Source organism: Halichoeres trimaculatus, unplaced genomic scaffold (assembly GCF_033239565.1).
Source record: "Halichoeres trimaculatus isolate MK-OKI-2021-1 unplaced genomic scaffold, fHalTri1.1 fHalTri1_scaffold_9, whole genome shotgun sequence".
Classification (NCBI taxonomy): Eukaryota; Metazoa; Chordata; class Actinopteri; order Labriformes; family Labridae; genus Halichoeres; species Halichoeres trimaculatus.
Genome location: NW_027437188.1, coordinates 24,231,325 through 24,256,420, shown reverse-complemented (window position 1 = coordinate 24,256,420; position 25,096 = coordinate 24,231,325). Strand labels below are relative to the sequence as shown.

Genomic DNA, 25,096 nt, shown 5'->3' with positions numbered 1-25,096 from the left:
ATCCTGAGAATGTATCCCTCATACGTCCTTCATCCCACCCACTCCCTCTCGCTCTGTCCGGGTGGTCCAGACCAGTAGGATTCCCTACTTTAACCTGCTTTTATTTCCAGTCGTCTGCTCCTCTTTCTGTCTTTCCCTCTCTTCCTCCTGTTTTTTCCTCTTTTCTCTGTGTGAGCAGATGGCCAGGCAGGCAGATCTGTTCTTTCTCTCCAGGACTTTGGATCTCACACAATAGGCCTCAGATTGGGAGTCCAGACTCTGTTCTGCCTGGCTGGGAAGCTAAACAAAGAGAGGAAGGAGGAGAAAAAGAAAAGAGTCATTGGAGTGGTACAAGGAAGAGAAATTACTTCAAAGAGTTCTCGCAGTGTTTGTGCACGTCTTCCGTTCTGCAGGAGAAAATAATGTTTTTTCCTGAGGTGATACAGCAGAAATATAGCGTTGTCTCCTCAGAAGTCTGGAGTAATTAAAGGTTGCTTTGATTTAGTGTTTGCTGATCTAGTTTCTGTTGACATAGTTTTGCCAGGCATCATTTATTTTTTCACAGTTTTGTTTATGGCAGTAGTAGAATTTTATTAGCCGTTCCAGCACTGTTGCTTTATGATTTGTGTCCTCTGTTTTCAGCCTGTGCTCCGGTTTGGTCTCCACTTAAGTGCTGCAACAATTATATGATGGATAGGTCTGAAATTTTCTCATGGAGAACTTTTAATTACTTTTTTGGGCACCTGACTTTTCATCCAGAACCAACAAAAGGGGTTAATTTGATACCTCAAGTTACTGGATGGATAAACTCTAGGTATTGTAATATTTCCTGTCCAGGACAAAAGAGCTGTCAAAACTTTTTGTTTTGTGCAGTCACCTGGGACTAGTTGATCAAAAGTAAATTGATGACTTTAAATATTGAAAACAAGTTGTTCATAGTAAAAGAAAAAAAGATCCCAAATAATACTTGATCAGGGGATTTAATTTTTGTTTTGATCCTTGGTTTGTTTGTCTGAAACTTCTGAGCAGATTGTGATAACTTTGATCAAAACAGTCAGGGTTATCCTGATCTGAGCAGAGAGCAGGATTCAGACTGGAACACAAGGACAACATTTAAAAAAAAAAAAACAACAACAACAAAAAATCTTACTGTTATGTTGATACTTTAAACATTTTTTATATTTTCTCTTAAATTGCAGAGCAAGGATTAGAATAGATTAAATCTCTCCTAAAACCAAATGTACAGTGAAGCAACTGTGTCTTTGAGGTTGTGTGGATTTTGGCGCCCCCTGTGGACAGTATTTGCAGTTGTCCCGCACTGAGGAGATTATATCTTTTGGAGAGTTTGTCTGTTTTTCTGTCTGTTTGTGTGTCTGTGAACAACATAAATCAAAAAGTAAGTAATTGATCCTGATTAAATTTTCAGGAAATGTTCAAAATGGGATAAAGAAAAAGTGATTACATATTGGAGGTGATCCAGATCATCGCCTGGATCCAGGACTTTCTTAAAGGATTCTTTATCATTGTGGGATAGAGCCTTTTTCACCATATGTGTATATAACTCCACAATAAATGGTTGGATGGCTTTGCGAAACAATACAAGACAAGGTCACCGTAATTTCTGACAGATGTAAAAGTACGATCCAGATCTTGCCAATATTCTGGATACTAAGATCTGGGATATGTATGTACTGGGTCTTCTTAATTTTTAACACTGTCAGGTAACAAATTATCATACAAACCTGAAAATAACACCAAATTGTTGCAGACAGTCTGCTGAAAGTTAGTATAACATTAAAGTAGGACTAAAGTGTTGCGTGACAATCACAATATGCTTGGCAGAGGTCTGTGCTCTCTGAGTGCTTTTCTAGTTTTGGTAGTTTGATCTAGTTTAGCTTGATCTAGTCCTGTTTCCTTTGAAAAACTGGACAAAAGTAAGATGGATAATCTGATCTTAGATCACAAAAGTGGATTTTTTTTAATCAAGATTTTTATCATTCAGATTTTAAACAGGCTGGATCTGGTTGAACTTTTAAAAGTATACTTAAGTTTATGACAAAAACAAGGCTATACCAGTTCATTTATCCATGTTCCATAAATTTACCAAATAAAACTTACCCCACCTTCTTCCCTCCCTTTGTTTCAGGTACCACGTGTCTGGTGGCTCTACTATCTGATAAGGAGCTGACTGTGGCCAACGTTGGAGACTCTCGTGGAGTCCTCTGTGATAAAGACGGCAACGCCATTCCCCTATCGCACGATCACAAACCGTACCAGCTAAAAGAACGCAAGAGGATCAAGAAGGCTGGTGAGGAAACAGCTGCAGCCCAGGGCTACAGACTTTTTCTAAACTGAGTGTGAGCGGCACAAGAAAAGGAATTGGTTAAAATTTAGAGATTGTTGTCATGAAAGCATGAAACAAGTCTTTTGGTGATCAAAGCTTAGCACTATTATCTTTTTTTAACATACTGGGACATCAAACATCAAACCCCAGAGACTGATAACACAATCTGCTTCTAAATGAGTGTGTAATCAAGGCTACCAGACAGTGCACACTGTGTTTAAGGTATATAACTCCATCCCAGTCTATATACATGTTCTCTGTGCTCAGTTTGACAGCAGGCTGCTACATTAGTCACTGTGGTCACTGTCAGGACAGCTCACTATCTCCATCTAATGGTGTGACTGGGAAGTGAGGAAGGAAAGCAGAAGCCAGCTCACTGTTCATTTCTTCATGTTAAATACCTTCTGTTATCACACTAGATTTGCTGAGATCTCCTATTGTTTTGATAATAAACCGCTGCTCTCTCTCTTGAGGTAACATTATTCTGATTTGGCGATGTAAGTTTCTCTTTGTGACACGATCTTCGAAACAGACAGAAGAACAATTAGTAAAAGAAACTTTCCGTCTGCACCACAGGCTACAGAGGCAGAGTTGATGATCTGATTAGAGTTATGAGCACCTTGCTGCATAAATTTACACTTTAATTAGAGGAAACCTGATTTATTTAAACAGTTGCATTCATTTTAATAAAGTAGTGTGTGTGCCTTTGGAAAACAAAGCTTTCAACGTCACGACTTTATTCTTGTAACATTATTTTTTTCTCGAAAACGAATTATTTATTTTTTGTGGTACCAATCCTCTGTCGTAGAAACCGTAACAGCTACTTGAGAAGTGAAATCTCAAAGACAGATAATCTTTAATAAATCTACAAATTTAGAGTTAAAGCTTAGTGATACAATAGGAGCTGTATGATCCATCAGTGTTTCAGCAGATTCACTTTAGAATGAATTGAAGCTAAAATGAATTTAACAAGTAACCCCAACTTCTTTTTTTGCATTAAAACAATAAATCTGTGTCACTATATCTTACATTAGTTCTATATGCAAACACGACACAGTGCTCAACACCTTCTTCCATTAACACAAGAGAACCATCATTATGTGCTTTAACTCAAACTCTTTCTTTTCCCACCCTTCACTGTTTTGAACAGGAATGAGGAGTTTCCAACTGACTTCATGTTTTTATGTACAGATCTGAGCCAGCACACTGGAATTCTCTTAAAAGTCAGAAATTCATCAAGAATAACAAACAACCAAAACAAAATTTTCTATTCAGCCGTGCAGAAAAATAACCGTAATTTGGTAATCAAGAAATAATAATGTGCTTCACTGTTTTATTCTGCTTCTTTTTTGGGAAAACATTTTATTATTCATGGATGACAACAGTAACTATAATTGATCATTGAAGACACAGTTTTTATTAAAAAGCTTGTACATTTTGGTGGATAAAATATTAATTTAAAGCAGCTCTGGCAGTCACCTTACGTTTGGTGGTGGTCTAATAAATTTGTTAAGCACTGTAGGTATGTAGGTAAATAGCTCCTGACTGGATGTGTCATCATTTATTTCCATACACTATATTTATTTAGCTTTTTTGCAGAATGTTGCTTCTCCCTTATATATTTCTAAGAGTCAACAAATTGTAGTTGTATGTCGTTTTAGAGAGTTTTTTTTTTAAATCAAATCAGCTTAGTACCAGTGCTTACACTCTTATATTTTTTGTCTATATATTCTCGGGGGGATCTTTGTCTGAAGGCTTTACTTATCTTTTTACCTTTTTTACAAAGCATATCATTAATGTTGTTTTGAAGTTAAAAATAACCGATTATCAAAGATTTAAAATTTAATACAAGCCACCAGTCATGTGTTGATAGTCGTCACTTCTTACGTAGCTTCCAATATTCCCTAAGGAGTAATAGCTCTGTCTTATTTCCCTGTGAATTTAGGATTTGAGCTCACTGAAGAAAAATTTACTACAGATAACACACAACTAGATGTGCTTTTTTGGAAGAAAATATTTTGCAGCCTGATCCGTCCCAATCTCTGTGTTTTTAAAAAAACAGTCAAGGAAATTTCTGACTCCAGTTTATCTATGAAGTCAGCCTGACCCAGTAAGGAAATCAGATCCTGTCATTTCCAGTACAACTCCCTGGTTACCAATCAGTTAAAGCCAGGGAGGATATGCAGCTGTGCCAGAAATTGAAACATGTCCAACATAAACAAAAAAAAAATTCCATGAGTGTAAACAGAAAACATTGAATTGGAATAGAATAGAAAATGAAAAGGCTCGCTGCCAGTTGGAAAAAAAACGTTATCTTTAATCTTCCGGTTTTGAAAGCATAAACATGGAAAACATCTGCTCCTTTAATTTTCAGTGCCTGTATTCAATTCTTCTGCTTCCTTAAATTCATGTGTACACTTCCTCACCACCTCCCTGTTTCATTATTCCACCCAATCCTTGCTGTATCATTTTCCGACTATTTCCCCTCTTTCCTTTTCATCAGGAGGCTTCATCAGCTTCAACGGCTCGTGGCGTGTTCAGGGCATCTTGGCCATGTCCCGTTCCCTGGGCGACTACCCCCTGAAGAACCTCAATGTGGTCATCCCTGATCCTGACATCATGTCGTTCGACCTGAACAAGCTGCAGCCCCAGTTCATGATCCTGGCATCTGACGGCCTGTGGGACACCTTCAGCAACGAGGAGGCGGTGCGCTTCATCAGGGATCGGCTGGATGAGCCGCATTTTGGCGCCAAAAGCATCGTCCTCCAATCCTTTTACCGTGGATGCCCTGACAACATCACTGTCATGGTGGTGAAGTTTAAAGGCAGGGCTGGCGAGAAGTAGACCTCCAGTCTGCTTCACACACAATATCTCTGTAATGTTTGAATATATGTAGAAGTAAGATATGTTTAAGATGAGAGGTTTTAAAAGAGAGAAAACATTTTTTTTTGCGCAAGGACTCTTTCTATCATACATTTACAAAAATGTGTCCTGTGAGGCGTCAAAACACAAACCGTCCCCTCTCCTCTACGTTTTCTGAAAACTTAAAAAAAAGAAGTCTAATTTAGATTAAGATTGTTTTTTTGACACCTTAATGCAAACTGGGTCACTGTTATGCAAAATAAACAGATTCAGCTCTGTGCAGCTGTGTGTGCATCCATGAGTCTGCACATATTTGTGTGTATGTGTTTTTTGTGTGCAGGTGTGTGCGTGAGTGAGGCAGTGTCAGATCAGTCTAATGTGATAACTGCACACATGTCACATTAAGTCTAGCCAATAATATGAAGTTAAAAGTGTACAAGACAGCATGGAGTTTTACTTTCACTTTATTTTGCTTTAAGTCAGTGTGACCACATATTCTATGGCCTCAGTTATTGAGTCTACCAAGTTTTAGCTCTGCTGATCTGAGGTATTACATCAGCAGGCTGGCCTTTTTTTCAGGATCAAAATTGTATCACTGGTGCAAATCATCTGTCTTTATTCCCTTTATAAATGATAAACATAATATGCATATGTTTTTTCCCCATATGGCTGTTCTTGTACAGCAAACGAAACCATCACAATGTCATATCACACGCTCATGATGGATTTCAGGTTTGAGTTGCCACGTGTTTTGAAGTTGAGTCATCGAATGTTTAATGACAGTTAAGTGATTGCTGTTACTTTTTGTGCGAATAAAAAGTTTTTCTGTTTTGATTGTTGACCTACTTCTACTCCACTTTAAATGAAGTGTCCAGCTCAAACCCATGTATCCACTATTAAAATCATCACTGTTGACCATTCAGTTGGTCTTCAAAACCTAAACATTAAAATCAACTCTGAAAGCAATACCTCCTTACATAAGATGGTCATGATGATGTGATGTATCATAATGACCTTCACCGATGATTATTGATCCCAGATGTTGTTGCATGTTATCTGGTGATGATATAACACTGACTGTTACTCCAACACAAGTTAAAAAGGTAAAAACCAAGTTATCACCCATATCAATTGACAGCAATACCTTGGGGTTAGGTATTATTTAATCTCCACCATGTTATATTTGCCTTTTGATAGACATTTCTGTCATAATTCACACTTATCATTTATGCTTCTTGTCATAAGTCTTCTTCACTCAGAAAAAAACTTTATTCAGCCACTGATGACATCACATTTCTCAGAACTGTATCTCAATATGTAACAGGCCTTTGAATGACACACATTATTGTTGCCTTATGTTTTTAAACTGTTCATTTCCTGTTATGAAGTCAGCTGCCAAAACCACTTCTCAATGTCGGTCACCCTTGAGCACACTGCACGACCTTGTGTTCATATCGTAACTCACGTGTACAAAAATAATCATTGTTTAAATGATGTCTCTGAGAGACATGAGATTCTAAGATGAATGTACATACTGTCCTAATGTTGTTAACACTCCTCCACTGTTTGAACAGCAGTGCACCTGCTCATGGATTGTTCAACTTCAGAGATATAAACCAGATTAAAGATTTGTTTGTGCTTTTTTTTAGTTCATGTTCTCCCTTGATTATGTATGTTACAGAATGTTTGTGTAACATTTGTACTTGTTTTTGTTGACTTTAATAAACTGTAAAGAAAAGAAAAATGAAAGAATTCTGAAATTTTGAAATGTAAATCAAAGAGGTAACATTAAAATGAAAAATGATCATATCATTTTTGATGTGCTTGTTTTGCTGTGTTTTTTGAAGTGTAAAGCAAAAAGATGAAAATCAATATTCCAACTTTGTACTTTTTAATGAGCTTGTGATTTCTCTTAAGCATTCTTAAAGCCTTTACCTCTTGAACTGGTAACTAAATAGTTATGAATGCTTCTTTAGGAGCAGTAAAATCAAAGCACATTAACATCATGAAGACTCATGGTTTATAGAAAATTATTTTCAGTGTATGACATCATGGTGGAGTAGGTGTCAGGTAACATGACTGACAAGAGCAGATTTTTTATTTTTACATGTCCAAATTCTCAGTCAGGAGAAAGTTTGACTGGTTTGGCTGTAAAAAAACAACAACAAAAAAACCTAATTCCATTTATTTTAAAAAGAGTACTCATTTCTCAATAGGGTGTGCTAAAATCAACACAAATCAAATGATTCTCATAAAAGCGTTTTCTCTCTCATTGAAAATATTTTTGTTTTACAACAAAAAAGGGGCAAAAAAATCAACAAGTGTGATACATAACTTTTAGTTTATCTGATTCCTTTAAAACTTTTAAGAAATATATTTCACACTAGTGCATACATAAGAATAGGCCTGCAAATATTTACCAGAGCAGTCCTTTTTGTTGAAAATGGCTCAAGACACCACCTACTGTCTGAAACCAGCTCTGCACCTTTGGGTTAAGTTAAGGTAGAAGTTTTTTTTTTTTCCAGCAGTGATATATTTTTAAAAATGTTGTATAAACTGTAGTTATTTTGCTATGGCTCTCCAGTTATCCTGCTAGTGCAAATGAAGTCATGACATATTCCACATTGTATTGATTGTATGAAGCCCAGATCATAAAACTGAAAAGAGCTTCAAAACTTAGTGATGGATACACACACCTTTGACTTACAGATAGGCTTACAGTCCAGTTTAACAACCAGGTTCAAGCAGTGACAAAGCTATATGAGTTTAAAATCAAAGAAATTAAATACAGTGCACTGACACGCAAGAATTTACTGTAATGGCACATAGCAGCCTTAACCAGCTGTTTACTGTCAAACATCATTCATCAAAATAATTCACATACTATCCACATATTTATAGAATCATTTGGAGCAGTAACAAAAAAAGTGTTTATAAAAGTTAACCCTCAGCCAAAAGTTAAAACTACATTTACCATTCAGCCAGAGCCAGTAATCTTCCGTCAAATGTCCCTGTGATGTCACTGCTAAGGGACATCCAGCATAGAAGACACACAGCCTTCCCGTTGAGCCGAAACATGGACTTCCTGCATGCTGCTGCTGCATGTGATGATCTGGGGCAGGTGGGGTATGACTCCACGGACTGCACTGCTGTAATTGGAGAACTGAATGTATTCCCACTTAGTTGCACCGTCACTCTGGATATAAATAGGTTTACTGAAAGCCACGCAGGGACAGAAGGAATCCTATCACAACAGAAGGGGGAGGGATCTCAGCCTGTGTGTACATAAAGCATACTGACAGTAGAGTGGGCAGACACACTAAGCCTACAGATAGACAGCACAAAGGGGGACAGTGGGAGCAGTTTTCTTAGTTTACACAGCTACACAAGAGGGAGAGGACGTACATTTGCTCATAAAGACTCACACTGCAGTGTAAAGACCATGGGTATGTATGGATCCAAGCCACAGAAGCAAGCGCAGGTCCTGATGCTGGGCCTGGACGGATCAGGAAAAACCACCCTGCTCTACAAGCTCAAGTACAATGAGAGTGTGGTGACTGTGCCAACTGTGGGCTTCAACGTGGAAACACTGGAGACGGACAGGAGCAGCCCGGGCCTGACGGTGTGGGACGTGGGGGGCCAGAGGAAGATGAGGCCTCACTGGAAGCATCATTACACAGATACAGCCGGACTGGTGTTTGTGGTCGACAGCTGGGATCAGAAAAGGCTGGAGGAGGCTCGCAAAGTCCTGCATCGGGTAATTACACCAGGAAATAATCCACTATTTTAACAGAAACACATTTTTTTACATTTGGAGGAACTATAGACCTGTGCTTTAAGACTTCATCTGGTGGTTATAACCTTGATTGAGTTCACCTATGCCTCATATTGAAACTAAGCTTGTTTTATGACATCACCCCTTCACTGAAGTTCATTCATTTTTACCCAACATGCAGCTCGCACAATATTTTATGTTCAAGCCTGAAACCATAAGTACAGAGACACTCAGCTAACATATTTGAGTAAAATGGGAGAGATTAAACCTTGTGATAAGGTATTTTTTAGAGAAGGGGATAAACTTATCTGAGGAAAAAAAACCTCAACTTAAAAAAAGCATGTGACTTACATCATGTTATTTCCACATGACCTAGACAAAACATGTCTTGAAGGGTTGTTACAAGAGCTAAAATAACACTCAACAAGCTGCAGCACAAGAGAAAAGAAAACATTTCAAAGTTACATTAAGGCTACTGTGGGGAATTTTTAGCTGGTTGTGAAACAGACTGAGGTTAATACAAAAGTCTTTTTATGACATACTAAGAGAAACAACATGGCCAGCAACAAAATTAGTTATTTTATAAGTTGATTATGGATGACTGTCATGATTGCCTCCTGGTAGGTGTCAGATGACTTGCACAAATCAGATTCTGTTTCCATTCAATCACAGCAAAAATTCTGGGCAATCAAAAGACAACAAGAGGAGATTTTATTATCATGAAGACACTATTTATTAATGTCTCTGTATTTAGCAATCATTGACAAAATGTGAAACTGCCCATAACATTTGATCTCAGTCTAAATGATTATAACTTTCTAGCATGTTACTTTAACCACATTTAACCAAATGTGACTAAATCTTATGAGTTCACAATCGCTAATAATACCTATATAAAATGATATTAAAATCAAAACATCATTATAATGTGTCTTTATGTACTGCTAGCGGTTGAGTATGTACATAATGTTAAAGTTAGCATGAAAAACTTTAGGCTTGTGTTGATCTGTGGTGCCCTCTGTTGGTTAAATTAAAGGGGACATGGCCAAGATGCCCTTATCCTCTACTGTATACCATGCAGTATTTTTGACATATATTTACATGCTGCTCCATTTTAATAGTGATATGTGTCATTCAAATAGCTGGAAATCTACATAAAGACTCATCTGTATCAATTTCAATTAGTTTCACAACCCGCACAGGGGTATTGAAAGGTTGTCTTGCATGGTAATGATATAAGTAGTTCTTACTTTGCTTTTCCACTTTCTAGGTCCTGAAGTACGAGAGTCTCAGAGAAATTCCACTTGTTGTTCTCGCAAACAAACAGGACCTTCAGGGAGCTTTGAGCCCTGAGGCCCTCTGCCTCAAACTGGACTTGAGACGAGCCTGTGAGGGCAGAGCCTGGTTCATCCAACCGTGCTCAGCCATCAGCGGCATGGGACTGGAGGAAGGTTTCAGGAGGATTGTGTATCTGATGAAGACGCCACTGAAACAGACTCAAGAGGACATAAAGGTTAAGATGAGGTCCAAAGGCTTGAGTATAACAGCCATGAAGCAAGTCTTCCTCTGCGGGAGGTGATGGAGGAAAAAGTTGAAGAAAGGTCCATTCACATGATGAGCAGGATTTCTTCACACCATCAGCTTCAGACTATGCAATGGTGAAACCTCAAGGAACAGCATGATCACAGTTTTTAAGCTTTTAATTTCTGTGGCTCGAACAACCCTGGGTTGATGCTAGTGAAACACACTGCTACCAGATCCTGGTTGTATTTCATGAGGATGCTGTCATGAATTTTGGATTCTGAGGAGAATTTTAAGAAAACAGCGGATTTGAGCTTTGGCAAACACATTTTGTCAGAGTGTTTACATACTGTTCATGATAAAAACATGGATTATGGCTCAAAGATTGCCTCTTTTCTTACTGTAATGTTTTTGTTTATTTATTGATGATACTTGAATTTTGTGTGTAGATACAAGGCTTCTTGTTTTGAATCTACAATTTCAGGTTTTATTTATATTGAGTGTCACTCAAGTGCTTTTTGTTATAGCAGTAATACAATCTTTGGCCACTCAAATACTTTTTATATCACATGTTTTCTATCTTTTTTCTTTATTTCTTGGTCTCCATTTTAATACATTTTATATCTTATATTCTACTTCTTCTCTTTGCTTGATTACATATCAATTTTATTCTGTTAGTATCATTTTTTTTGTTTTAAGTCTTTAAAGCACTTGAATTGCTTTGTATGAATGGTGCTTATTGAATAAACTTGCCTTGAAAGCATTAAAATGTCAAGATTTCCTGGAGCAACACAAACATCCCAAATAATTAATATAAGATAGTGATGAAAAGTTTACATATGCCTACACTGAAACATAAACATATATAGTCAGTTGAGTGATGTCATGTTTTTGGATGGATTTGTTGCAAAAAAAAATAAAACTGAAAAAAAAAAAAGATGTGCATATGTCTCTCTGGAGTTTGTTACACTGAAACGAGTGCAAGAGGTATTAAGGTTTTTAATACAGTACAGTGTACAAAACAACATTTAAAGATAAGGATATTAGAATTGGATACTGTAAATTAAGAATGGGCATTTGAGCAAAAATACTATGTGATAGTCACTAACTATTCACAGATTTATCAGTTAATCAGCCCTGCAGACATAAGACAATAATATTGAATTAAATCACACATTAAATGGCAAAAAGTGCAAAGTTGTTATGGGCTAGCAAGACGTAGTAGAGAATGGATAAGATTTATTTACATTTAGGTTTGTTTTACCTCCCAAAGTTTGCTGTTAAATAATGTTTTCTTCTCATTGTTATTTATTTATTTTTCATTTTTAAAAAATAGGTTCCTCCCAAAACTTTTTTTCCAAGTTTTAGACCTCTCAGCAAAATTAATAGAACTCACCTGTTTATTAGTTACCTTAATTGACGCAGTTAATATTTGGCCTTGTTTACATAAGCAGAAAACGGTAAAATAAACTGTTACACTAAACATTTATTTAAATAATAATAACTCTCTTCTTAACTGCAAAGTGTTCAATGTAGTGTATTACTAAAGACGGGCCAGTATTTAAAACTTATACCCCACGTCTTTATAAATGGCCTTTCTACTAAACTGTTAGTGTAAATTGAGTTTGCTAGCTCTAAATTCGTATCTTGCTATATGGCGCGCCCTGCAGATTAGATGTTAACAGTGAAGCCAATGAGAGTGAAGGGGATTTCCCCACCCTTCCTCTACGCCAGAGCGAGGCTGGTCTCCACCACCGGCATTCCCAGTATGCACCGCGGACAGCAGCAGAAAATAGTCCGTTAACGAAAGGCTGAGGAAAGGGAACCAGAAAGGGGCAGCTAACGAGCTAAATTCACGAGTTCATCTGTTATTAACGCAACCAGACCCGCTAACATGGCTGACAACGAGAAACTGGACAACCAGCGGCTGAAGAATTTCAAGAATAAGGGCCGAGATTTGGAGGTAAAAGTCATGTAGATCGGTGTTGAGGATCTCTCCTACTCGGCACCGCCGCTCCGTTCACGGCCAGCTTCGCCTCCTGGCTCCTTGTGACGTCGTTTCTAATTTCCAACATCGGGAACTTTGTATCATAAACCTCGGCCAGGGCTTTCACAGACGACCGGTTTTGGATCTCGTGCCTTGGTTTGGCCGTTTCCCGCTAGGTTTCACTGGCTTCGTTACACCATGGGACCGCGCTGGTTATGAAACATGCCTGTAAAGCTAGTCAGAGTTCATCGCCTCTGTTAGCTCACTGCTAGCCAGGCCCACGGGGGACATGCTAGCTTATCTAAAGAATATCATCCGTAGATCGTCTTAGTTCGGTTTTTGGATGGCATATACATGAAAATTTTCATCCAAAAGTTTTAAAAATGACATCGATGCTGTCAAATGTCAGTATTTTTCTCGCTGGGTGGTTATTACAGCATCATTATTTTGATACTGCAGATAGCTAACCTGCGTGCTAACTTCCCTGCTAGCCACCGTTAAGCTCGGTGTTACTGGTGGCTGCAGTTCCACCCATCCCCCGTCTTTATAACCAAAAACAATGGCGGAAACCAGTTAGCCCCTTAGGTGGACAGTTACATAGGACATTTATATCAAATTAAAGTGTTAACATTTCCTTCACTGGTTCGCTCGAGCAACACATGTTGAGAAAACGAGGTGAAAACGACCAGCAAACGCGTTAACACGATCACATGACGGACGGATCAAAGCTACATGTTAGCTTGCCAACGCAGGATCCATAAGTTACCATTTGATTTACTGTCAGCTGGTTCGCCACAGTAAGACAGGGATAGGGTTGTTTTCAAGCGGGCTGCCTTAACATGTGTATGAGCTGGATAGACTCATACATCCTGTTTGACGAGTAGTTTCTGGTGAGAGCTGGCCATGCCACAAGACATCCGCTGCTTAACATGTTCATGAGCTCCAGTATCATCACAGGGGTAGAGGTCTCTGATAGACACAAGCAGTGACTACAAACAATGCGCACTTGAAGTCCACAGTGGGCAGCCTTAGTCTAGTCTTCGAGGCCTAAACTAAGCAAATGTAACTCCAACTGGTGTAAAACATGCGCATTCCTTCTTAATATCCTGCCTACATTTGGGGTTTTACGACAGTTGTTGGTGTTTGGTGGTTCAAGTTCATGGTCAGTTTGTGAAACTTCTAAATTTAAGTATGCTACATTGAAATATATTTAAAAATTGGGAAACCTTAAGCATAAAATATTGCTATAATGCTAGAAAAATATCAAATCTTAACCTTATTAGGAGAATACAGTAAAGCAGTGGCACATAATGTTTCTCCAACTAAGATATTAACCAACCTATTTATTTCATCAAACAGAAAATCAAAGTTCTGACAGAGGAACAGGAGTACTTAATTTATAATTTTTAGTTATTAGTTTATCAGTTTTTTAAATCAAACTTGGAGCTGTACAATTAATCAAATCTCATCTGATACCAGGATATGAGAATCAACACCAGCTTAATTGTGATCATCTGAATCTATTGCAATAAATAAGACAAATGAATTTATGCAAAAGATATTTTCCCTCTGCATGCATACATTTAACTCACTGGTTGAAAGCCTTGGTATCAAAGTCCTGATTTCACACCATTTGATGTAATCAGATAGAGCAGCAAACTAGCTATTAGCTCTCCTCAGATACATCAGTGCAAACTTGGTGGTGAATAAAAGATACTTTTTGAATTCAGAACTATGGAATTGAGACAGATATTTACATTGTCATTTCACATAGGCCAAGTCTGATCATTGTAGCTGTATATAAATATTTCAGACTACATAACTGGTTTACCATAACCAAATAGCCGAGAAGTTAGCTGCCTGCTAAGACAAATGAAATAGTTTCACAGCAATAGAGGCTGGGTCACATTAGGTCAGACTCATGTTCAGTGTCTTTTGGTGCTGTCATACACTGTGTGCTAACAGTTGACTCAATGCTACAGGTATGAATGACACTGTGGATCAGCGTTGCCTGCACTAACTGGGCCATGATGTATTTAAATCCAGTGTCTTAGCCTGTGTCACTGTCTAGGCAAGGCATGGTTGAGATTAAAGTTCCTTGTTATGTAATCCTAATGAACTGTCTCGCCCACAGACTATGAGAAGACAGAGGACTGAGGTAGTGGTGGAACTCAGAAAGGTAAGCAAATCCACAACATATGACAACCGTGATTCTACACTTTGTGATTCTGCTTTTTATTTTTAATAGAAGTCTAATTTCTATTCTGCTTTTTGTCTGATAGGTTATTATTTAAAATGAACTGAATTTTCTTTTTTTAATGTTGTAAAGTTATTGTTATTGTAGTGTGCATGCCATTAAAGTTTTGTTACCTCTGCTACAGAACAAAAGAGATGAGCACCTTCTGAAGAGGAGAAATGTTCCCCATGAGGACATCTGTGAGGACTCTGATGTCGACGGAGATTTCAGATCGGTATGGTTGTATTTTTCCTCTTTTATCTAAAACCTAGAGCTCTCAGTATTGACCCTTTTATGGATGTGACATTGATGCACATGTCTGTCCTGTTTTTTGGACCAACTTCACATGAAATATATCAGCTGAGAAGCCCACCATTGCTTAAGAGCTCTTCATGCGATGACATTGAAATGGCCACTCAGCAATTCAGAAATTCAATCACAGTAACAGCCGATTGATATTTCGAGGGCTGACTCAAAACAGGCTGCTTAGCAGTATATCAACAATGGCATGCTGCTGCGACTCACAGCAAGACACTGAAGAGGGTTTTGTGTGAGATTGAGCAAGAGAATATTCTTTAAATAACAAACAAACCAAACAGCACCAAGGCTGTTTTCATCTGTCTGAAATAACACATGGATTTGTTGCCTGAAGGACATTTCTTCCATCAGTTTGGTGCTGGTTTTTGGGTAATTTTTAGCTTGCTGAGTTTATTAGATTTTATGTGCAGTCTACTGATATCAGATGTTTACAAAATCCCTTTCCCCCTCAGCTTTCTGTTGAGTTTTCCTTCTTCTGCTTTTCTCTGAGTTCTTATCACCTTTATTAATTTCCTTAGACCCAACAAGGCCATTGCTGTCTCTTAGACCTCCCTTGCAGCCATACAATATAAAATATAAATTCACTGTAAGGACATACTCATACATGTGTTTTTATCGTTTTATTTTTTTTGTATCCAGTTTGACTTTTGTCAGAATTTATCCCGGAAAGCTTCGGTAATCGTGTAGAGACAAGCTTTTTAGAATGGAAATAATAGTATTTCGTGCTGGATAAGAAGTGATACTCAGGGTCCACAACAGAGTTGTCCTACATTGGTTGTGAACTCCCCACAGAGGGCGTCAGGTGAGGTTGCCAGTTGGCAGGGGATCCTGTTGAATGCTGGCCTGCACGTCCAAACCCTGCTGACTCTTTGTTGTGCCAACTTGGTTGAAGTGAAAATGCCAGTTACTACATTGTTCTGATGGCAGCGATCAGCCGCATTTCACCATGGCCAGCCCTGCTTTTGGTGTCTTTCCTTCCTGCTTTGTTAACTCCACATATAAAAGTAGTTTAGGAATGAGGAGGATGCTAACAGATGTCTGCTCAGGCTCATTCAGTGCTGCCAGGATATGAACACCTTATGGAGTGCAGACGACTTTTGGTGTTTCTTTCCCTGAAGATCATTAACAAATGAAACAGTTTGTAAATGTAAACAGTGCACCGTACATCCTAGAAATGCTAACGTGCTACCGTTTTATTTTACAGCAAAACACCTCTCTTGAAGCAATAGTACAAGTGAGTATACATTAATTTTCGTGGAATGTCTTGGAAATTTTTAGCATGCATTAGAATTCAACTGAAACCCTTAAAACCACATTGGTTTGACCATTTACCTTGTGCATGTTTTGTTGTAGAATGCCACCAGTGATAACCAGGGTGTCCAGCTGAGTGCTGTCCAGGCTGCCAGGTAGGAACACTCACCCACCTCCCCGCATCCGTCATCACTGTGTATTGTCTTTATACTGTCATTTAGTGTCGTACTTCTCACAATCATCTCATAGTTAAGTACAGTTTTGAAGCCGTCAGTCAAAATCAGCAGCTAACCATGCAACAGGACATAGACTGTGTGATGAGTATGAGGAATGGGAGAGCAAAGGGAGCTGAAAACAGGATTTGATGATTGTGATTTTTAGCAGAAGTTGAAGGAGATTCTTTGACTCACTCTAAGTGAGAACTGCCATGGGGAAATTCTTGTGTGTGAAAGTCCTAGAAACAGCATTAGATTTTTTGATACTTGAGATTTTTTCCATTTCAGTTAGTTGAGGCAAACCTATCTGTGTTATCTTGAAATTCGCCTGAGATCCCAACAGCTATCAATAAATTATTTTTGAAAAAAAAACAGTGAACCTCAATATCTGTGGCTTTTGCACGCCTTTGAAGAACCTATCTTATCATTTCTTTTGACCTACTGGTTAAGGCTGAAAGGGTCACCTGCCTGTCACCAGTATACCTCCCCTTTCTGAGCACACTGCCTGCTCTCTAATCATGGATACAGGAGAGTCCCACGAGCTCAAGCCAGCAGGCTAGTTGCACAAGAATGCACTCCTCTCCCAAACCTGCCCACGTGTACTCATCCAGCTCTGTGACTCAAAGCCGTACACATTCATGAGTTTAGGAAAAAAAGCTTTTCAGAGTTTGGCTAAAATAGGGCTGGCAGTTTTTGGTGGGATACTTTAAAGTTTGAGCTAATTCTCACTGGATTTACCTATGCTTTCAAGCTCAGTGGAGACTGCTCTGTAAAATGTGTGTGATGCTGCTGATGTTTTGATTTGCTACACCAGTTGAACTTGGTTCACACATAGTTAACTTGGTGTTCGTTCTTGCAAACCATTTATTTGTTTCACACTGAGTGCCTCTTGCAAAATGAGAAATCAGGTGCCAAAAAGTATTCCCATCCCAGCCAGACAGCAGTGATTTACAGTATGTCAGCCCTGTCAGATTAATGAAGGTTATAAATGCCTGTGCGGCTCTTTTAAAGTTGTCATTTGCAGCATTAGACGGCTGAATTATTGAAACCTGTTTGCATCTTAAGACTCTTCTTTATGACTTTAATGAAATGTTTGCCTGCACTTCTGAAGTGCACGAACCTGTGACTGATGCTCTGGTGTTTTTTTGGTTTTTACAGGAAGCTGTTGTCCAGTGACCGTAATCCTCCCATTGATGACCTGATAAAGTCTGGAATTCTTCCTATCCTGGTCCTCTGCCTGGAGAGGGAGGACAAGTAAGCGCTTAAGGAGTCTGTTTGTCCACATTTCATGTTCCATAACTCTGATATCAGTGAACCCCATTCCTGATGATGTTTAGTTTATGTTCTCCTCAGAAACAGGCAGATCATCTCACAGAGTTAAATCATCTGAGCAGTGAAGCAGTTATGTAAATGTGCTCCAGTTTTCACCCTCCAGGAATGGCAAAAAAAAATATATAAATGACTCATCAGGCTGCTTTTAAACCGCTTCCCAATCACTCTCACACTCACTGCTGCTTTCATCCATGTCTCATCCCTCTACAGCCCGTCCCTGCAGTTTGAGGCAGCCTGGGCTCTAACCAACATAGCGTCCGGTACTTCAGAGCAGACCCAAGCTGTGGTCCAGTCTAGTAAGTACCACAGTATTACAACACGGCATATTCTCTTTGATTCTATTCTTTTATCTCTTTCATTTTGTTAGAGGAAACTTCAAAAGCTGATTGAGAGCTTCGGCTGTTGTTCTGGGTTTTATTTCCATTTGATCTATCTTTTATGTGACAAAATGGAGAAAAATTTTCAAATATCTTGTTTAGAAACTTTGAAGGAAGATGACCTTTTATTTTGCACACTTGTCTTTACAGCTGTAATTTTTAATTTCTCATTTTCTAATGCCGTGCACACTTAGATTTATAACACGTGAAAGAACTTCTAAGTTGCAGATTTTTAAGAAAGACAAATTAAACCTTTTTGTCCCTTTTTTACACCCTATAAGTAGCATGGGAGTGGATTTAATGAAACAAATTCATTCAGTTTTTGGTAACATTTGTTTGTTTTCCTGGATTTAACAGTCTTCAAAAGTCTCATTGATCATACTCAAAAGCAGTCCTTACAAACTTTACAGAAATTGAGAGACTCGGAGTAAAAACTTTTAAGTTATTTAATTTAAGAGTATAGAGAATCTTAATCTATGACTTAAAAAAGGAGGTAGAATGGCAATTTTTATGTATTCCTGGCCATGAACACTTTACAACATGTAGATTATCCTCCTGAGACCCGGAAGAAAAAAAGTGTTAGAATTTCCGTTTATTTGAAATTGGCATGCTGCAATATTTTTTTCAGTTTTTTAAATTTTTTTGAAATTGAATGTCTCTGCAGAGGACAGAGGAGGACTACCTTATACTGAAAAATTGTCTTTTTTTCTGTTATCTTTGCTACAGTTTTCAATGGGGGACCATGAGTTTTTTGTGATGTAAACAAAACGTAGAACATTTACTATCTAGAAGTTAGCTTGTGGCTTGTTTGCCCTCCCTTTTTCAAGTGTATGAAAGTCTTTAAATCTGGAAAAAAAAAACATCACTAAAAACACACTTATTTGTGTGTTTGTATTGATGGGTTATTGAAGGTCATTTTGTGAGTATGTCAATCCTCTGGCACCTGAAGATCCGTCGAGTCCTCATGTCCATCGTGGAGGACATTGGGGAAGATTGTTTTAATCAAGAAAAAAAAAAAACTATGACATCAAAACTTTTCAGAATACAGCTTTAACACTTGTGATTTAAGAAACATCCAATATTTTCACTTAAAAGCAAAGCATTTGCATGAATCTGAAAACTTACTTTTCTTACACTCATTCTGTGGTCAGTTGGATGGCCATTTGGGAAAAACACATCTTTGTTTCATTAGATAAACTCTAACAAATCAGATATCACTGGAAAGCCCAGGTTGTACTTGCAGACTATTTTGGTTTTTAACTAAAGCTCTGAAAGTGATGTCCTCTACAGAAGACATAAATGCATTGTTAGGTCTCAGGAGAATTAAAGAAATGTGATCAGATGATTAGAGTTGTAGATAAAAGTACAAGAGTGAGAGTTTTCCCCTCAAGCTTCAAGAAACATGGTATTCTACCTGAATGAGATCAGTGAGTCAGGTCTGGAGAGACCTGTGTGTATATATTGCACATATGTAACATTTTGAGCAAAAGCATTCCTGAAATTTTCTTGACATTTTTAGAAGCTGTACCCTCAGAGTTTTCTAGAGCTGCTTGTTTACACATGTCCCTCGCAGCTTGCAGTCTTCCTTTCTCTGACAAAGGGCTGGAAGAGCAGACATGACATGAAAGAATCATACCGTGAAAGCCACATGGTGGAAGTCAGAGAGGCCAGCACTGTAATGACAATTTTTCATTTATATCAATGAAATGTGTGAACTGAGGGATATGCACACATCTTCAGAGTTCTTGTCTTGAGAATCATTTTCATTTTTCATCCATGGATGCTTTAACAATCCTGTTATAAGCATTCCTACCCGGTTCCACACTTGCTGAAATTCCTCAAATAGTTCTTGCTGTTTTTCTCTCACCTGCTCACCTGATTTCATGCTGAAATGTTAGTTGGGGGAATTTAGATGGAAATGTCAGCTGTTTGTGTTCACACATGCTGTGTGTTAAAGAATTTGTAGCTTGTGTGAGCATATCTCAACTCATTAATTTTTCTCCTGTGTAGATGCTGTGCCACTGTTCCTGAGGCTGCTTCAGTCTCCTCACCAGAATGTGTGCGAACAGGCCGTCTGGGCCCTTGGCAACATCATCGGTGAGTTGCTATCAGTACCAACAGCAGTGTGTCATAATTTAAGACAGTCGATCTCATGTGGTTCATCTCTGGATGTGTGTTCCTCCAGGTGATGGCCCTCAGTGCAGAGACTACGTCATCAGCCTTGGTGTGGTCAAGCCTTTGCTCTCCTTCATCAGTCCCTCCATCCCCATCACCTTCCTCCGCAATGTCACCTGGGTCATGGTCAACCTGTGTCGCCACAAGGACCCTCCTCCACCCATGGAGACAATCCAAGAGGTGTGTTTCCGGGTGTGGATGTGGGCACAAGTGTATGAGAGCAGTAAATGGGAAAAGCTTTGCAAGATTTTGAGCAGTGGGGAAATTTGTGGAGTTTAAATATTTTGCAATTTATAAACAGAAGCTCAGTGTGGAGGATGCAATTTTGTTAAACTTTGCACCCATGCAGAAGCAAAATCATCCAAAGTTTGAAAGCAAAAGATCAAATATGGACAAAAACCTACAATACAAAGGTGTTAAAGACATACTTCCGTAGGCAGCATTATCCATTTTTGTCATCTTCATGAAGGATCGATCTAGTGTCAAATTTTCATGCTTTTCTCTCTCACCAGTTGTTTGTTTTTTGTCATGATCATACATTCAGAGAAATCAGTGGTAGAGTTCTAAGATAAAGGAAAAAAAAAATAAAAAACTTGACGACAGCACAGGGAGGTAGCAAGGGTGGCTGTACCAGATAGTCCTTGTAAAGAGCTACGTAGCTGCATAGAACTGCATGTTGCTGAATGTATTGTAATATTACATTGTTTACAGAATGTGGCACCTTATATTCTGGACTTTACAGTCCCCATTTTATGATAGAAGTTTTGATTGAAAAAGGATTTCACTAAGATCAGTGTACTCCAAACATACCTAAGATACATCTGTTTTCCACTGATAAGAGGCATTTTATATGATAACACTTGTTAGCTTATTTTAATGGCTAATAATGGATCCACTAGAGAGATGGCCAGCATTATAGAATAGAACGGAAAAGAATGTACTTTTTTTAATCGTCGAAGGGAAATTCAGAGTGACAGCAGCAATGCAAGGAAGTGTACTTTGCAAAAATTCAAGAATATATAAATAGAATAATATGATAATACACCAGTTTTTTCAGTCTTACTCTCCCGTATCCTGTCCGCTCAACGGGTGAAATTCTTCCTATGTGGGGTTCATGTCTGGTGTTTGTGCTGTAAGTCATGTCTGTGAATAGAATGATGCCACTCTGCCCTCTTGTATTCCTTCAGTTACTGGGTTAGCAATGCTAGCTTGTTCATCTTATAGATCTTGTATTCGATAGCACCAGTTAGCATCAACATGCTATATATTTTATTTACACACAAGAAATCTTGTGTGTAAATAAAATTCAACCATGGTTACACATAGGATTTTCAGAAACAATTAAAGGAAAAACACCACTGCAAACACAACATGTTTGATGTCAATGGCCAAGATATGAGCCAAAAAGTAATGACAGGCTAAAATCAAAAAGATGAGGAAAAAAGGAGAAAAAAAGAACTAAGAAGAGAGTGCTGCTGCAACAAGCTGCGCTTAGCACCAAAAATCATGTGACATAAAGTGTGAAAATAAATGCAGGAAAATATTATCATGGGAAACAGCTGATTATTGATCGTGCGCTGCCATTGTTAGCTATAGCTGGGGCAAAGACTGATCATGTAATAACAGAAGCTTTTTGGAGAGATGGGTGTATTTGGTGGAGATCAGAAGCTCTTTTGTGTTGTATCTGAGCTGGTAATTTTAAGGAAAACATGATTTCTTAAATTTGTTGAAATCAAATCAGGTGTTGTTGCACGTGAAGTCTTCATTGTCACATCATTCGTTGGTTTCAGTCATCTTTTTCTTTCTTTTTTCCAGATTCTGCCAGCTCTCTGCGTGCTGATCCACCACACAGATGTCAGTGTGAGTGTTCTGATTCATCCAGATTTTTGAACAAGCTCTTTTGTTCTCTTGTTCCTTAACTGTCAGCAGGATTGTTCTATTTGCAGAACACAGATCATAGTTATTAAAAAGGTTGTATTCATGTCTTTTCTCCTTTGCTACCTCCAGATCCTCGTTGACACAGTGTGGGCTCTGTCTTATCTCACCGACGCTGGGAATGAACAGATCCAAATGGTCATCGACTCAGGGATCGTCCCTCATCTGGTACCACTGCTCAGTCACCAGGAGGTCAAAGTTCAGGTATGAGAAGAGATCAGACATGTGATTATTTATTTGCTAATATTTTTCAATTTGTTACAAATTCTGTGACTTTGAGATTGTATAACAACCATTAAAGAATTGTTAAACAAATTAAGCATGCTGTAAGTATCCTGGAAAGTGCTCAGACTTAAACTCTCCCCACACTCAGACTGCCGCACTGAGGGCTGTTGGGAACATTGTGACAGGCACAGATGAACAGACCCAGGTGGTGCTCAACTGTGACGCTCTCAGCCACTTCCCTGCACTCCTCACACACCCAAAGGAGAAAATCAACAAGGTATTACACCCTCTCCTCACTCACTCTTCTACAAACACACACTCTTTCCTCCTGTCAGTCTCAGGTATTCTCTGGAGGTGATGAAATCAGAGACTTGGTGCTTGTATGAATGTATATGAGAGGAATTGACTGGGTCAGACAGGCACTTGTAGCAGTTCACCACATGGAAGATGAAGAAGATGAAGAAGATGAAGAGGATCCCTGTGGGAAAGGGGTGGTTGTAGCAAGTCAGACAAAATTAAGGGGGGGTGTTGTTTGTGTGCATGTGGTTGAGTGTGTGACACCATGGGTTGGTGGCCAGAGGGTGCTGAAGACCTTGAGTCATTGTTGATAAAGGAGTGCATCTGAGACCTGTCACTTAAAAAGAGGCCCCTTCATAGTGACCGGGTTGATGATTAGAGCCTCAAAAGCACCCTCTCCCCACCCTGAGCACCCTGTCTCGACCAGAGGTTCACCTTACAGGCTGGATCTTTGGACTCTGATCCAGTTGAAACTCCAAAACACTCTTTATAAGTTCCCCAAGAAAGTGAAAGGACAAGAGACTTTTAAGTCTTTGTTTGATCTTTTGACAGCAAAGCCCTCCTGGTGTCTTTGCTTAAGATAAAACCAGTTTACATGTAAACATTCATGGCTCCAGTGTTGTTTTTGAAAGAGAAAATGTCACCAACTTGTAATTATGTCATTTGTCCTGCAGGAGGCAGTGTGGTTCCTGTCCAACATCACAGCAGGAAACCAGCAGCAGGTGCAGGCTGTCATTGAGGCAAAGCTAGTCCCCATGATCATTCACCTGCTCGACAAGGTGTGTGTCTATCTGTTTTAACCTCTTTGTGCTGTCTGAGCTTTTTTTTTTTTTTTTTTTTGGAAAGGATGTTTTGATAAATATCAATCTCTCCCCTTGCATATTCTTCAGGGTGACTTCGGCACTCAGAAGGAAGCAGCCTGGGCCATCAGCAACCTGACAATAAGTGGAAGAAAAGATCAAGTAATTCTTTTTAAAATTAGTTTTAAATCAGACATTTTTAATACATTTGCGCAAAAATGTGAAAATCTAGATCACATCTGGAATTGAAAATATGTAATCACATGTCAATGTCTGTTTACCTCCAGGTGGCACATTTGATTGAGAAACAGGTGATCCCTCCATTCTGCAACTTGCTGACAGTGAAGGATGCTCAGGTTGTGCAGGTGGTTCTTGATGGTCTCAGCAATATCCTCAAGATGGCAGATGATGAAGCCGAAACAATTGCTAATCTCATTGAGGAATGTGGAGGTGAGTTTTTGTTCAGTTAAGAATTTTAGCTTATTTGATGTCTTCACCAAAAGGTGTATGAGTGATTTAATGTTTTTTTGTTACTTAGGTTTGGAAAAGGTGGAGCAACTGCAGAATCATGAAAATGAAGATATCTACAAATTGGCATATGAAATCATTGATCAGTTCTTCTCATCCGACGATGTAAGTTTTGCGTCAGTGCCGTTAAATGTTAGCATTGTTTCAACTTTCATCATTTCTGCTGGAAAAGCAACCTAATATTTTTTCCTTGTTTCAGATTGATGAAGACAACAGCCTGGTCCCAGAGGCCATCCAGGGCGGGACTTATGGCTTTAACTCTACCAACGTGCCAGCCGAGGGATTCCAGTTCTAGACGGCATCTGGGGTATTCTGGAGTTTTGTTCATGATGCAGCACTCTGTTCAACATAAAAAAATTAGGAGAGAAAGAGCGAGAGAAAGCGAGAGTGTGAGAAATTTGATCCATTGTGCTTGGCTCGTGGGATCCATGGCTGCATCTTATCTGAGAGAAAAATGTGTGGATTTCATTTGGCATTCCAGGAGAAACCAGCCCAAATGAAGTTTGAGATGGCGAGTGGGTGCGAGTGAGAATGAGTGGCTACATGTTGCAAAAAAGCAAAACATCTACATCGAATGCGTTGAGAGACATGCCGACATAACTTCTGCGTTATTGGAGCTGTCGTCTTTGGAAAACTACTTCAAATGACAACAAAAAACTCGATGTCTGCCCGGGGAGAACCAAGGACATCCAAAAATAAGAATCAAGACGTCTTGAAATATCACAATACAACAAAATGCAGCAATGACATAACTATTATTATGAACTGAGATGAACCACAAACCATCACAATTCTGCGGTCCTCCGACTACAGAGGGCGCCACCCTCAATGTGCCCCTCCCCCAATCGGCCACGCTATCAGACATGTGTGTGAATGGACCCATTGTGTATGAATGTCTGGACTCAGTGCTGAGGAGCCAGGTTCATCTCCTCCAACGAG

At 38.9% G+C, this 25,096-nt stretch overlaps 3 protein-coding genes across 4 annotated transcripts in view; all 3 read left to right on the top strand.

Moving 5' to 3' along the window:
- ppm1lb (protein phosphatase, Mg2+/Mn2+ dependent, 1Lb) overlaps positions 1–5,463 on the top strand; it is a 59,265-nt gene extending 53,802 nt beyond the window's left edge. The window contains exons 3-4 of the mRNA XM_074679335.1: positions 2,126–2,287; positions 4,827–5,463. Of these exons, the coding sequence (XP_074535436.1) occupies positions 2,126–2,287; positions 4,827–5,167 (503 nt within the window). The 3' untranslated portion in view covers positions 5,168–5,463. The remainder of the gene's footprint in view (positions 1–2,125; positions 2,288–4,826) is intronic.
- Positions 5,464–8,462: 2,999 nt separating this feature from the next.
- Positions 8,463–10,781, top strand: LOC141797705 (ADP-ribosylation factor-like protein 14). Of its 2 annotated transcripts, none has more exons than XM_074679337.1 (2): positions 8,463–8,942; positions 10,288–10,781. In XM_074679337.1, exons 1-2 carry the CDS (start codon positions 8,628–8,630, stop codon positions 10,537–10,539), a joined length of 567 nt encoding a protein of 188 aa, XP_074535438.1. In that variant the 5' UTR covers positions 8,463–8,627; the 3' UTR covers positions 10,540–10,781. The 2 variants fall into 2 exon arrangements, with proteins under 2 accessions (XP_074535438.1, XP_074535437.1); XM_074679336.1 differs by having other exon boundaries at positions 10,231–10,781.
- A 1,386-nt stretch (positions 10,782–12,167) lies between these two features.
- kpna4 (karyopherin alpha 4 (importin alpha 3)) lies at positions 12,168–24,465 on the top strand. The gene is made up of 17 exons (XM_074679332.1): positions 12,168–12,444; positions 14,603–14,647; positions 14,850–14,939; positions 16,227–16,256; positions 16,376–16,428; positions 17,647–17,742; positions 18,031–18,116; positions 20,208–20,294; positions 20,383–20,552; positions 22,188–22,232; positions 22,380–22,511; positions 22,681–22,809; positions 23,504–23,608; positions 23,720–23,791; positions 23,917–24,079; positions 24,168–24,262; positions 24,357–24,465. Exons 1-17 carry the CDS (start codon positions 12,376–12,378, stop codon positions 24,450–24,452), a joined length of 1,563 nt encoding a protein of 520 aa, XP_074535433.1. The 5' UTR covers positions 12,168–12,375; the 3' UTR covers positions 24,453–24,465.
- The last annotated feature ends 631 nt before the right edge of the window (positions 24,466–25,096 follow it).

Bases quoted from the DNA above. Each gene is read 5' to 3' on its own strand.
- LOC141797705 (XM_074679336.1), top strand. From the start codon at position 8,628: ATGGGTATGTATGGATCCAAGCCACAGAAGCAAGCGCAGGTCCTGATG. The intron at 8,943-10,230 runs GTAATTACACCA...TCCACTTTCTAG, and splicing joins CTCGCAAAGTCCTGCATCGG to GTCCTGAAGTACGAGAGTCT.
- kpna4 (XM_074679332.1), top strand. From the start codon at position 12,376: ATGGCTGACAACGAGAAACTGGACAACCAGCGGCTGAAGAATTTCAAG. The intron at 22,512-22,680 runs GTATGAGAAGAG...CCCCACACTCAG, and splicing joins ACCAGGAGGTCAAAGTTCAG to ACTGCCGCACTGAGGGCTGT. The intron at 23,609-23,719 runs GTGTGTGTCTAT...CATATTCTTCAG, and splicing joins TCATTCACCTGCTCGACAAG to GGTGACTTCGGCACTCAGAA.